General features: G+C 41.3%; 1 protein-coding gene across 5 annotated transcripts in view; it reads left to right on the top strand.

Annotated features, from left to right (window-relative positions):
- Atg4a (autophagy related 4A cysteine peptidase) overlaps window positions 1-15,061 on the top strand; it is a 56,685-nt gene that overhangs the window by 27,470 nt on the left and 14,154 nt on the right. For 3 of the 5 annotated variants that reach the window (XM_006970302.4, XM_076561922.1, XM_076561921.1), the window contains 3 exons: window positions 5,028-5,138; window positions 8,469-8,540; window positions 10,452-10,550. In XM_006970302.4, coding sequence (XP_006970364.2) covers window positions 5,028-5,138; window positions 8,469-8,540; window positions 10,452-10,550 — 282 coding nt within the window. Of the gene's footprint in view, window positions 1-4,667; window positions 4,745-5,027; window positions 5,139-8,468; window positions 8,541-8,581; window positions 8,668-10,451; window positions 10,551-15,061 lie in introns of those variants that run through there. The other 2 variants (XM_015992173.3, XM_015992175.3) reach the window with 2 other exon arrangements.

Below are 15,061 nucleotides of genomic sequence, written 5' to 3'. Positions count from 1 at the left end.
GCCTTGTTTTGTAAGTGTCTTTGTTAAACTGTAGCAAAAAAAATCTTGTTTTTTCAAGGCAATCTTCTTTTTTTCACTTACTTGCAATTTTCCAAAACAACCCTGAGAAAATACAGTCATTCCCTGGGAAAAATATGACATCAGCAAAAATGGCAGAGCAAGGACCTCTGAAAATTCTCTCCTTAATGGCAACCCCCACTCCCCCCAAAAAAACCAGGCAGCACATGTCAGAGTCAATATTTCAGAATTCTGGAAATGAAAAGGCTTGTACCAGTTTAGGGGCCTTATAGTCAAGAAAACCAGCAGCAGCAGAAGAGTTTTGCGGTAGTTCTTGTCTGGCCCCATCTTTGGCCTTGTCCTTTGTAGCTAGAATATCCTTGAAAATCACCAGCTTCCAGTCACAGAAACTCCCGCTGCCTAGCAGCCACCATGGCTCCTCTATAGTTTCAGTTCTGAAGAACTGTCCCCATGTCCTCTGTCCAGTTGTTCTTTGGAAGGCCCCACTTAAAGTCTTATTTACTTGACCTCAACTCTGGGTTGCAGAAAGCCTTTTACCCAGGGTGTTGTTTTTTAAACCATTAGACACAATTACCTTCTCAGTTGCTCGAGGCAGTAGATAACCTTTCCAGTTAACTAATCAGAAAGCTTCCAAGGAAAAACAGAGGGCTAAGATACCTCGGGAATTTCTAAAAGCTTGAGATAGTCCTGAGAATCTAGAAAACACATGTATACACAGGGCTGTTGCATTCCCAAGGCTGTGTGCATATTCAGGACACATTTGTATAGGTCATAAATTCTCATTCTTGAGCCTTACACAAGCAGAAAATGGAAGGCAGAGAGATTGCCTGGCTGGGTTGGTGGCGAAGACATGCCCTAACATATGTATAAATCCCCTTGGTCAAGGATGAAAGGCATTTTGGTTACAGGAGTTAAAGGAAATCCTGGTTTAATCATTAGCTAATCCAGTAGAGACGTCAGTACAATAATTATTCTAACAAGGTAGAGTTTATTTTTCCTTAGGCCTAATATCAGTTCATTTTGGTCAACCGAGGCATGTTTGGATCCTCACCTTTAAACAGCCTGAGAGAACAAGGCTTTATGAGCTTGGTATCTTGTTTGTTAAACCTGAAGGGCTAGCCAAACGGAGTTTGTGGAGTGAGGAGAGTTAAAGGCTTTGCTGGTAGTCCAAAGAAATTGTGTCAGAAATGAGATTTTTTGTTGTTACTACTTCAAGCACTTCCAGGTGGCTTTGCCTTCTGTCTGAGTTCTCCTGGTGACGGACCTCGTCTTCCTTTCCCAGGTGCACTTACAGATAGAGACTCTGGGCCACTCCTGCCATTTCTGTTAAACTCATCTTCTGTTTGTTGTATACATGCAGCCTTGACTCAGGACTTGCTGAGGACAGACACACTGCATTCTGGGAGTCTGTCTTCTAAGAGGAGAAAGGATACAAATAGAAGCTCTAATGACCTTCTTGCAGGCCTAGCACAGCTTGAGAATGGGTGAAGAGCCAGAGTCAAATTCTTTGGCTACCATTTCATTCAGAGCCATCCTAAATGAAGCAGGGCAGTTGTCACAGACTTTAAAGGGCTGAACCAAATTGACCAGATAGCTGGCCAATGACTCACTGTGGCAGAGTTGGCAATAGATATCCCTTCCTTCAGTCCACACTAAAAACAGATCTAAAGTTTCTGTGCATACATGCTGTACATTGATAGTGTCACCTATCCTCACTCTATCCAGTATGCCTGAGAGGCTGGCATTTTCCCATGCTCCTCTCAAGCTACTCCAAAAATTATCTTTTCTTACTGTGGAAGAGCACTGGGTGTTCATTTCTACCTGGTTTCTCTTGTCTGTAATGGATCTCGGGTGGGATGGAGAGGTACACCATGTGATTTACCCCGCCTCTGTCACCCACCACCCCCTGGGAAGGGCTTGACCTGAAAGATCATTTTTAGCCTGGTATTTCCTGTGTGTGGGCCAGGGCCTGAGGCCAGAGGCAGAGAGGTTAAGAGGGCACAGGTTCTCTGGCAGAATGCTCTCTGGGGAATGAGATAGCCGTCCCATGGCTAACTTCTTTAAGTGTGAAACCCTATTACAGAGACTGTAATCTTAGTAAGGAAAACAAACGGATGGAGAAAGGCTACTTACATTCCTGAAAGATGAGAATTCTGTAATATGTTTCAAGAAAATACTCCCACTTAACTGTGTTTCTAAAAGTGCTTGCACAGATTGTGACTTCAACCTCCAGCAAAGTCTTTTGAGCAGAGACACCTGCCTTCATACTTGGCAAGGTCTCCTTTATACCTAGGAGCAGTTATTTCTATGAAGACAGCATGATTCTGATTTAGAAAACAAATCTGGCAAACAATCTGGCCTTTCAGGTGACTTAAACATATCCCACAATGCCACTCCCACAGGAAAATACACCCATGGGACGCTTAGGGACTGCTTTAGAAGGGTCCTTGTAGCTACTCGTAGCTGAACAAAAGATTCCCTATTCTCTCTTAGCTTCCTTTTGGAGAGGGGCTAGGGAACTTTCAAAAGCTGAGAGATGGGATGTAATGGATGCCTTTGCTTTTAACTCACAGCAAATAGTTCTCATGCAGATAGAAACAAATTATGAAATACAGCTATCAATTTATTTATTTGGTTACATTAAAACAGATTTTGATATTCTGGCTTAGAAACATTTACTATCTATAATATTATTATTGCTTCATAAGAAAATTACTTAGAAACAATTTGGAGGCAGGACCCCTATACCTACCCATGTCAGTCTTGAATCATGTAGCATACCTCTTCCTCCCTCCCACAGATGTGAATGTCCACTTGAACACCTCTCAGATCACAGAGTTGTAAGCTCTAAGAGTAACTCATGGGATTTAGCTAGATTTCACTTGGTTGCTTTACCTTGAGAGATAACTATAGATGAATATATTAGGAAAACTGGCTTTTGCTACTGACATTCAGCATTCAGCACCTCTGAAAGCCTATGTGTCTGAAAGGGGTGGGTTCTTGTGGGAGCCCGTTCTCGGGTTCCTCGTGGCTTTACCCAGCAGGTCCACATAGAGGATGATCAGGACCACAGGCCTGAGTGCAGGTGTCTGAGATGGTCTGCACTTGGCTGTGCTGGGGGAGGAGGTCTTTTGCTCCACCCCTTGGCGTCTCTATAAAAACCCTGGGCCAGAGACAGTCGGGGACTGTTGGAATAGGTTCCAGGCCCTCTCGAGGCTGTCCTTTATTTTCTATCTGTTTATCTCCGCAAGATGCTCCGCTATAAATCCTTCTAATATTTCCTGCTGCTCGCACTCAAGAAAACTCTGGGAAGCTGTGGGGGTGGTGGGTAAACGCCCCACAGGTTCTCAGCATACCAATTCCTTAGCAAACACCAACTGTGTGTCTGATGATTTAATTTAATTTTATGGTGTCCATCTGCCTAGCATTAGGGTCCAAGATTTCAGTCTGACAAGATTGCCCACACTTGAGATACCAGTTGTGACCTTTTCTTTTGATTGACTATAAAGCGTGGTTCCTACTACTACTGTCCCAAATTCCTCCCCACTTGTGGCTTAATCATTTGCAAGGATTGCTCACAGAGCTCAGGGAAGTACTTACTGACGTTTACCCATTTATTATTAAAAAAAATTGCAAAGGATGCAGTTAAATAGCCAAACAGAAGATATGTATGAGAAGTGGGAGAGGCAAGAAGCTTTCTATTTCCTCTGCAGGCACCAGTATGTATTTAACATATCCAGAACTCCCCAGACCCCAGCACGCAAGAATTTTTTATGGAAGCTTCATCATGTAGGCATGAGCTATTTTTGACTCAATCTCTATCCTCTCTCCCCTTCCTGCAGGGTGTGGGGTGGAATGAATCTTTCATGCTTTTAATCACTGCTGAGTCTTGCGGGTGACTAGACCCATCTGAGTGCTCACCAAGAATGGTCTTATTAGAACTGAAGGTACTCTTCAGTTCTACATTTTATACAGATGCAAACAAACAAGGAAAGGCTGGTTACAAATCAGAAAATGAAATTAAAGTGGTTCAAAGTCCTTATAATTCTGTCCAAAAATCGGAATTGTGTGCTATTCTGATGGTATTAATGGACTTTTCGGAATCTCAACATAGTTACTGACTGTCAGTATGCTGAAAGAGTGGTCTTACATATTAAGACTGAAGAATTTATCCCTGATGAGTCAGAATTAACCGTTACTTATTCAGTTACAAGAAATAATCAGAAATAGGAATCATCCCTTATATATAACCTATGAAATTACAAGGGATTAGGAGCTCCATGTCTGGAACTAGGATTTAAGAGCAAATACTAGAACAAAAAAAGAGATGCATCTGACATCCCAGTGCTCAGGAAATTACAGGGATTTTCAGAGCTGTGTGCCAGAAAATGGGGACAGCGAGCAAATATATAGTTCTTATTATATCACAACATCACAATAGCCATTTGTGAATCTCAAGAACAAGTTCTATTTATAGTCAGCCTCAAGAGCCTTCTTTGTAGGAGCCATATGTGAGTAAGATGGAAAATAAAAGCACTGTAAAAATATCGAGTCTTCTAGCTACAGTGTTATCATCCTGACAATAGTACATTCGCCAGGCTTGTCACAGCCCCCTCCAAGGTCTTGGCTGCTGGAAATCTCACCATAGAAAGTTCTTCGTATTCTCTGTGAACAGACAGGAGCCATTACTGTCTTACCTTGGTCTGCTTTTGTGGGGAGAAGCTAGGTAAGTGGATATTTATGAAGGAGGCTCATGAAAGGAAAGAATTTTAAAGTCATTCTGGGCATGTGGCTTTTCAGATATCATTTTAAATGGAACCATGAGAAATAGGTCACAAATAGGCTGAGAAAGTAGCTCAGTAAAGTGCTTGCTGTGTGCCCACTTATTTAAATATTCTTTTGGAGTCAAGCCGATGACCTTTTTACTTTCAGGGCAATGGTAGAAATCAGCGCATCATAGAAATAAGCCCCATATGAAATGATATTTATGCTCCTTCATTTTCCTTTAGTTATGTCCAAGTATGAAAACCAGATTACTATTTTCACTGACTACCTAGAAGAATTCCCGGATACAGATGAGCTGGTATGGATCTTGGGGAAGCAGCATCTTCTTAAGACAGGTAAGCTGGGTAGCACTGATCAGCTGAGGTGGGTGCCTGGGGTTAAGGGTTTCTCATTTTCTTTCTTGGGTTGACAAAACATTGTCTTGATAAGGGCTAACACTGCTCTGAGGCAGATTACCTTGCTTGTTGTTGCACAGCTTTGCAAGGCCTCGAGAAGCCTTAACCAAGCATTTACATGATATGGGATTTTATTTGCACAATTTGCAAAAGCAATGTATTTTTATTATTTTCTGTAAAGAAGCCCTGCTCCCATTCCAGAAGACTTGAGATTCAAAAAAACATGCCTTTATTCATAGTATTACTAACCAGTATCTAGTCATTGGGCTATACATTTCTTATTCTTATCATATCTTCATGCTTCTAGACAAAACACCCAAGGACTTCCACATAAGCCACGGCTTTCAGAAACAATATCAGACACAAGAAATCTTCTCTTTCAGATCTCCTTGTAATGACTGCACCGTCCTAGTTGATTCTGGTTTTGTATATAACTTCTAGTTATTTGCAGTAGATGGAAAGGAGGCTCGAGTTTTCCCACTTACCACAGCATTCTTAAAGAGTGGGAAAGACCCAGTGCTCTGAAATTGATAAGGACTCTACATCTGTATACAGCCTGAGCTGGGAAAGAGGCAGCTCCGAGAGGTATTACTTCCCAAGGAGAGATGTATAGAAGTCCTTAGCATAGAGTAAGAGATAGGTGGAAGCTGATTAAAGGGCAGGAGAAGAAGTAAGGCCTTGCTCTTCCTGCTCCAGTGTTTTATTGTGAACAGTGGAGAGATCATAAAGCTAACTATTAGGGAGACTTTAACTCTATCCCAGTGGTTCTCAACCTGTGGGTCACGACCCCTTTGGAGGACAAATGATCTTTTCATAGGGGTCCCATAGCAGATATCCTGCATATCAGATATTTGTATTATGATTCATAACTAGCAAAGTTACAGTTATGAAGTAGCAATGAAATAATTTTATGGTTGGGGGGTCACCACAAAATGAGGAACCGGATTAAAGTGTTGCAGCATTAGGAAGGTTGAGAACCACTGCACCCATTAGGGAGACTTTGTTTAACTCTAACTTGGGAAAGGGGCTTTCTCTTTCTGAATCTTCCCTTCCTTTTCCAGGACTTAAAGTGAAGGCTTGAGGAGGATCTTTTCTAGTTCTACTTTCCAAACAACAAGAAAGTCTAGGGTGCCACATATGTCCTTATTCAGATACTTAGTTTCTCTCCCTCTCCCTCTCCCTCCCCCTCCCCCTCCCCCTCTCCCTCCCCCTCTCCCTCCCCCTCCCCTCTCCCTCTCCCTCCCCCTTCCTCCTCCTCCCCCTCCTCCTCCTCCTCCTCCTCCTCCTCCTTCTCTCTCTCTCTCTCTCTCTCTCTCTCTCTCTCTCTCTCTCTCTCCCCCCCCCCCCCGAGAAAAGGTTTTACCCTATAGTTCAAGCTTACCTAGAACTCTAGAACTCACTATGTAGACTAAGCTGACCTCAAATTCACAGCAATCCTCCTACCTCAGCCTCTCAAGTGCTGGGATTACAGGCATTTGACACTATGCCTGGCTGGGAAATGCCTTTCAAAATGAATTTTTTGTTTGTCAAATTCCTCCCTAGCATAGAGCCAAGCTAGAAGGACGTATAGCGCCTGAAGAGGCAAGCATGTGTGAATGTTTAAAGGGTCAGGCATATAATAATAGCAACGTTTGGCATAAACTTACTGCATACTAGATTATCAACTAAGTGCTTTATAAATGTGTGTATGTATATATTTTGACTTTATTCGAATTATCTTGTTGGATACTCACATCTCAATGAAACAGGTATTGCTACTCCTCATTTTACATATGAGAGGACAGACACTCAGAAAATTTGAGTAATAAATTTATATATATAGTAGGTAGCAGACTCAAGTTAAGTCCCACCCCTGCTACAAGGTTTCAGTCTGTAGCCCAGGCTGGCCTTGATTTTGCAATTCTCTTGCCTTAGGCTCCGAGTACGAGGATTATAAGAATGTGTCACCATACTCTTGGGCTGGGTCTGTAGCTCAGTTGGTAGAATACCTAACATGCACCAAGTATTGGATTCAATCCCCCAACACCCCATATACTGGGACTGGTGGCCATGCCTGTTAGCTCAGCACTGGAAAGATAGAGATAGAAGAATCAGAAATTTAACATCATCCTCAGCAATTCTGAAGCCATTTTAGAGTACATTAGATCCTGTTGAAAGTGGTGCTTTAAAAGACAAGAAGAGAACTCATTTTCTTTTTCAATTTTATTTAGTTTATGTGTATGGGTATTTTGCCTATATTCAGGTCTGTGCACTAGGAGGCCAGAAGATGGCATTAGATGCCCTTGAATGGAGCTACAGATGGCTGTTAGCCACTATGTGGGTGCTGGAAATTGAACCCAGGTCCCCTGGAAGAGCAGACAGTGCTCATAACCACTCAGCCATTTTTCAAGGCCGAAGAACTCTTACTTTTAAACATTATCCATCTCCCAAAATGGGGGCTAGGCACTGGGGACAACAAAATGAAAAAAAAAATACATACAGCTCTAATTTTTTTATTTACTCAAAGAGATGATATTTTGAAAATACAATGAATATCGATGCTATCCTGAATACACATTGCATGTTGATATTAAGAGGGGAGCAATGACTAGAGAAGACAGAACCATATCCAAGTATGGGAGGAAATGAAGAAGCCATAATTGTAGTGATTGAAGGAAATTTGCATCATAGAATGCAAGAAATATGCTTTGAAAAGGTATGCAAGATATTTGTGTTATTATACATTCACTTATATGAAAATAGGACCCTAGGTACTATGGATAAAGTTCTTATACAGTTTGCAGGAGCATTTCCTTTTTAGTTAAATGTATGCATTTGTACCCCTGTTTCTGCACATGAACCTCCTCCAAACATATGAACTCCTGGTTTTAGATAATAGACTATGGGCACTGATACTATTGTCATTCAGGCTGGAGGTGACTGCCTTAGTGGATTATCTAAGATACTTGCTTTTCCTATTTCTTGTCATTTGGGCATGACCTCAGTGGTAATACCTGTTGGGGTCTTGAAAATCATTGAGAAGGAGGCAGGAAGCATCTAATATCATTAGAAGAACCTGGAGAGTAGCACTGGTGAAAATGAAGGTAAAAAGAAATATTGAAATTATTGGACTCAAATGAGATTAGGTTGCCTGTGAATTTCCCTTGTTCTATAACATTCGTTTGATTGGCTATCTGAAAATAAGCTTGCTGCTGGCATAGAAGTCAAATGTAGGCATTTTTTTAAAGATGGGATATGGTGATTTAATTTTAATTTCACATTTAATTACAGAAAAATCTAAGCTGTTGTCTGATATAAGTGCTCGTCTATGGTTTACATACAGAAGGAAATTTTCACCGATTGGTAGGTATATCATTTGTTGTGCTGTGCTCTCTTCCTTGTAGATAGCTTGCCTGAGGTTATCAATGACATCACAGAAACCTCAGAATTAACAGATCACTGTGGCAAAGAATTTGATTTAGGGGAGCAGGTAAGTTTACCATTTTATCCAAAACTGTCATTATGGAAGTAGCCCATCACATGTGGTTCCATGGCGTTGTAGTGTTAAACCGTTAGTCATTTTGACCCACCTTCAAGTGTTCATGCGACAGATGGTATTAAAAAAAACAAATCAGCTTTAATTGGGTAATATCTAGCTATTAAATTACCTTTCACTGCTATATGGTACTATTTGACTATTAAAGAAGCGTGGGCCTTGAAGGAAAGAAAAGAATTTCTTCTATTATTTTCTCATAAAATGAGAACATTTCAACATTCAGAGATAAATTAAGAGAGATTTCCTTAGAATTTATCCTAGTCTGTCCCTAGCTGCCATTTAGGGGAAAAGAAAAGGACAATTCGATAAGTGAGTTTGCTCCATCTGAGAGGATTTGTAAAATGTGAGCAGTATAGTCATCCCCTAGTGTCATGGAAATATGGGGAAAGAGTCTAAAAGTGGTGGAAGTTACTCTCCTAAAAAATAACCTCGTCTGACCAAGGTTGGACCTAGTAATTGGAGTGAATTTAACCTTTCTGTGATGGGCCCAACCTGAAGTCCACACAAACATTTTCTTTGCTTTACAAGCAGTAGTAACACAAAAGAATAATCTTTAGTGTCCTGGGGTCCTAAACGGTTAATGCTCACTGGGGGAAGAGACCTTTACAAAGCTGGGCAACTTTTTAGTCAACTCTGACAGTGTTTGTAAAGAGCTGATTTGTCTTTATGTGGCCCTCACCCTACCTTTTCTGCACTGATCTAACCTTAATCCCAGCATTAGCAAGAGCCTAAGGGCTCTCCTTCCAGCTCCAAAATCCGTTCACTCCCCTTAGTGTTGACATAGCAATACTGCTTCAGTCCCTACAACAAAGCAGTTGGGATGAGGGCGGATAACTTGGCCCACTTGTTTGTCAAGAGTGATCACTTTTTTGAAACTAGTATTCTGAGATCATACTTCTGAGTTGGAAAGCAAAATCAACGTATCTGATTATGTTGGTCCTTTTGAATAGGACCCTAGTAGAACTCATCCTGGCCACATGTGTGACTTTAACTTTACATCAAATCTTCTTAAAATGGGACCCATGGTCTCATTTATTAACTGGCTTTGTATATTTTAAAGATATAATATATTTCTAACTTATTAGTAGCATTTTATGTAAGACCATATTCAAAATACCAAGTATCCTATGTGAGGTCTAGAACTGTTAAATATTTTCTCATTTAATTCTTATAATGCCCACTGATAGTAGGCAGAGTATGTGCTATTATCCTCAACGTATAGATGAGGCTTAGCTTGTATAACTAGATATCAGTCTTCTGCCTAATATAGGGTTCTTTCACCTATTTGTTGTTGTTTTGAACTTCACTAACTACATTTAGAATAGTCAAGAGCCTTTCATATGTCTTTGATCATTTTGATGTCTATCCTTGGTGGTAGTATTTGTGCTTTAGTCAAGGTAATCTCCTTGTTGCTAGTTATCCATGATGGTTACTTACCAAAAGAGCATGCATGGTCTGAAGTCTTCAAGCAAGAAACCCAAGGGGCATGTTTAGTTCATTTGTTTGCTTTGTCTTCGACTGTAGAATCTGTTTCTATTGATTTGGCATTGCCTTTACAAGTTTCACTTCTATATTCAAACCCTGTATGAGCTCTAAGTGTATTTATTGTCTCTCTTTTCAGAGTTCATGTACATGTATATGTGTTTGTAGTTTCAAATATGATTGAGAAAAGATTAATTTAGGGAACACATTTTCATGCCCATCCATTTTGCCAACAGGGGGAACAGGCCCTTCATCTGATGCCGGCTGGGGATGTATGCTGCGCTGTGGACAGATGATGCTGGCTCAGGCCCTTATCTGTAGACACTTGGGAAGGGGTGAGTTCCATTTGTTCTACAGATGGTTTCAGAGACATCTGCCATATCACTTGTTGCTCTGGTTTAAGAACATTCAGTAACAAAACTGCAGATCCCAAATTGCTTTCTAGCAGCTCAAGTGGTGGGCTAAAAAGTCAACCAAGCCCATCATGAGAAGGAAAGAGCTGATACTTCCTTATGACTCACCAAACGAGAGTTATTTTCCGGGCACAGAACTAACCTGGGGCAGATGTACCATTTAGAATTTCCATTTTGACTACTGTTGGAATGGGTCGTTAAAAATATCAGATAATGTCAGATAAAAAAGCTGTGGCTCTAAACTGGGCATGATGGTAATCCTGTGCTCAGGAGGCAGAGGTGGGCAGAGCTCTGTGACATTGAGGCCAGCCTGGTCTATTAGAGAACTACATGACAACCAAAACTTCCTAGAGAGACCCTGTCTCAAAACACAAAACAAACAAAACAAAAAGCTTCAGCCGGCCGTGGCATACACCTACAATCCCATCCCTCAGGAGGCTGAGGTAAGAGAACTGCTGTGAGTTTGAGGCGAGTCTTGCCTGCATACTAAGTTTCCAACCAGCCTGGACTATGGAGCAAGACCCTGTTTCAATAAATAAAACAAAAGAAATACACAAAACAAACTGAAAAGCTGACAAAGAAAACAGGAAGAAGGGTGTGGTGATGAGTCTGTTTCTTAACTATTTTAAAATACCCATCTAGCTCAGGATATAAGTGACCTAAAGGAAGTGCTCAGTGAGGAAGCTAGTACTATTTTGGGTTTTGTTCAATGAGTATGTCCATTTGGTAATGAAGAAATCCTTAAATTAGCTTCCGCAGAGGGCGGCTTCATTATTTAAGAACCTTCTAGTAATTCTTGTTCTTATTTTCTCTGGGACATATGCATGCTTCTTCATGGACCTCTGTAGAATGATCTTGGAGAGACACCAGTTCAGACATTCAAGTAAAAGTTCAATTTCCCATGTTATCAAGCTTCTGAAATTCCTGGCTCTTGTTAATCTCACAGTGCAGACTCACAGGTCCTGTGCCAGTTTTTGGAGAGGATCTGGAAAGTGCTAGAGAAGGTTTTGGAGCTTCTTGCATTCCTGCCAGAATTTTGGCTATTCTGCTTGCTTTCTCTGTGCACTATCATCATTTCTAGTTCATTGGTGAGAAAACTGAGGTTCATGGCAGTGAGATAATTTGTCCAGGGTCAAGCAGTCTAGATGTGAGATTATAATTCTTATACTCTGATTCTGTGCCCAGCAAGTACTCTATACATACTTCTTAATCTAGACTTATTATTTTTTAAGGGATAAATCCACATTTATTAGCATATATCAATTGTACAAAGTAGGAGGTTTTATTGTGACATTCCATACATTGTTTATATTTTGACCATAGTCACTTTCTCTATTACCATTCCTTTTTGAAAAGATTTTATTTTTTAGTTTTTTTTTGTTTCTGTTTTTGTTTTTTTTGGTTTTTCGAGACAGGGTTTCTCTGTGTAGCTTTGCGCCTTTCCTGGAACTCGCTTTGGAGACCAGGCTGGCTTCGAACTCACAGAGATCCGCCCGCCTCTGCCTCCCGAGTGCTGGGATTAAAGGCGTGCACCACCACCGCCCGACATTTTTTAGTTTTTAATATTATATTTGTATGTATGTTTGTGTGTACATGCATATGTGCACATGAGTGTAGTGCCTGCAGGAGCTGGAAGTGAGCATTGAATCCCCTGAGCTAGAGTTAGAGATGGGTGTGAGCTACCTGACATGTGTTCTGGGTCCTAAACTTGGGTCCTTTGCAAAAGCAGCACAGTGCTGTTAACCACTGAGCCGTCTCTCCAGACACTCTGTTACCATTCCTTATCCCTCCTCCCCACCTCCTTTGTCCTCTTTCACCCTCCCTCCGTAATCCCTGTTTCATTTTCATGCCTTAATTGTTTTCTCTCTAGATTCCACGTATGAGAGAAAGCATGCAATACTTGTCATTGTGAGATTGACTTGCTTTTAGTTTCCCAGTTACATCCTTACTAGTTATTTTTTATTACTTCTTTATTCTCTCTCTCTCTCTCTCTCTCTCTCTCTCTCTCTCTCTCTCTCTCTCTCTCTGTGTGTGTGTGTGTGTGAATGCATGTGAGTGTGTACACTCTGTATCACAGTGGAGATCTGTTCTCTCTTTCAACCATGAGGGGCCTGGATACCTGTAGCACCAATTGTTAGAAGGTCTTATTAATAAAAACAAACCCAGGGCCAGATATTGGGGCGAATGCTGGAAGATCAGAGAAGCAGAACAAGCCACAGCTAACCCCACCTGGCCAACTTCTCAGCTGATCCTGTTTCCTCAGACTGGAAGCCTCTGTGTCCTCATCTGAATGGGTCTCAGCAGAACTGCTGCTCAAAAGCCTGAAAGGTTAACCAGCTCTAGTTCCTGGTCCTCACACCTTATGTAACTTTCTGCTTTCTGCCATCACTTCCTAGTATTAAAGGCGTGTGCCACCATGCCTGGCTGTTTCCAGTGTGGCTTTGAACTTGCAGAGATCTGGGTGGATCTCTGCCTCCAAAAGGCTAGGATTAAAGGCGTGAGTGCCACCATTTTCTGGCCCCTATGTCTGTCTAGTGACTGTTCTGTTCTCTGACCCCAGATAAGTTTATTATGGTGCATGATATATTTTGGGGAACATAATATCACCACAGAGACCAAACTCAGGTCACTGGACTTGGCAATACACACTGTTACCTGCTGAGTTATCTTGCTACTCCTTTTAATTCATTATTTAAAAACTTGAAGGTGATTTTTCTGAAAGTGAATTCTTGAAGTTGGGGCATACTGGAAAATCCCCAGAGGCATCAGTCACAGTTGTTTCAGCATAAAAGCAAGTAGCAGGAAGGATTTGGATAGATCTTGTAGTTAAAATAAATTAGAAGAGGTCATTTTGCAAAAGTCTTTTGGATTCTTTCTTATTCAATCACTTTAAAATTAAGATGAGGTATTCATGTGGCAGTCATCAGAAAATACTTGGTTGTCCTTAGCAGCCAGTTAATCAAGATTTCCCCAGAACCAGATAGTTCAATAACTATTGAAATAAGTTGGCTGTGGTTTGCCCTATTGGATATGATAGAGCTGAAACTTAAGACTTAGTTTCAGAGAAACTAGGAGCACAGGGGAACTGAGGGAACCAGAGATGATGGCTTGTAGTCTTAGTTACATTTCCAAAGTTGTTAATTCAGACTCTTTTGAGACCCTCCAGAGAGAAATTTAGGTCTTGGATGCAAACTTACTCTTCCCATCCCCTGCCCAAATCCCCAAACCTGTCCCTTTAGACAGAGTTCCTAGAGCTGAGAGGTGATTCTGTAGCATTTTGCAGTTCTCTTCAGTAGGTTCTATGTGGGCCCTGTCACATTTGGGGGCTCTGTTTTTTTAAGGCACATGGGATCATTAGAATCATGGTGATATGTATTTTGATCTTAAGGAAACTGTGAACACCTATCAGATTTTTTTTTCTTAAGCTTGTGAATTTTTCTTAAGATGCTGTTGAAAGTTAGGGGCAGTGGCATAAAATATATATAATCTTAGCACTTAGGAGGCTATGGCAGGAAGATCACTACAAATTTGAGGCCAGCCTAGTCTACATAGTGAGTTCCAGACCATCCAGGGCTATATGATGAAATCTGCATCCAAAACAAAAACAAAAAAGTGTTATAAAAATGGGGCCAGGGTCACAGTTGAGTGGAAGAGTGCTTGTTGTGTACAAGGCCCTGGCTTCCATAGCCAGTACTGGAAAAAGGTTGGTGCAAAAAAAGTTGTTAGCATGTATTTTTTTTTGAGATATGTTGTTTCTATGTAGCCCTCATGATCCTAGAACTGATCCTGTGACCCAAGTTGGCATCAAATTCATTCATTATCCTCCTATCTCTGTCCCCTATCCCAGAGCATTTATATTGCTGGCATATGTCACCATGAGTGGCTATTTGCATGTATGCAGGTGTGTGTGTGTGTGTGTGTGTGTGTGTGTGCGCGCGCGCGCGCGTGCGCACACACACACTTATGGAGACCAGAGGTTAACATATCTTCCTAAGTCCCTTTCCACCTTGTTTTGTGAGACAGGCTCTCTCACTGAACCTGGACTTGCTGATTTGGCCAGAGTGGCTGGCCACCCAGCCCCCAGGGTGTCCTGTCTCCCCAGGGTCTCTGTCTTCCCAATTCTGGATTATAGGCGCATACTACTACCACTGCACTGAGCTTTTGACGTGGGTGCTGGATTTCCAAACTCTGGTCCTCATGTTGGCAAGCACTTTACCAATCGAATCATCTCCCTCCTGTTTTTTGTTTGATTGGCTGGTTGGTTTTTGTTTGTTTGTTTGTTTGTTTTGTTGAAAGAGAGGTCTTGTTGTATATAGCATGGGCTAATCTTGAACTCACAATATAGTCCAGGCTGGCCATGAAATTGAAATTTTCCTGCCTCAACCTCCTGAATGCTGATATTACAGTATTTTTTTTCTTTCCCTTCTGAGTAT

This window comes from Peromyscus maniculatus, chromosome X, assembly GCF_049852395.1.
Source record: "Peromyscus maniculatus bairdii isolate BWxNUB_F1_BW_parent chromosome X, HU_Pman_BW_mat_3.1, whole genome shotgun sequence".
Taxonomy (NCBI): Eukaryota; Metazoa; Chordata; class Mammalia; order Rodentia; family Cricetidae; genus Peromyscus; species Peromyscus maniculatus.
The sequence above is the reverse complement of the archived record's forward strand: the minus strand, read 5'-3'. Positions and strand labels throughout refer to the sequence as shown.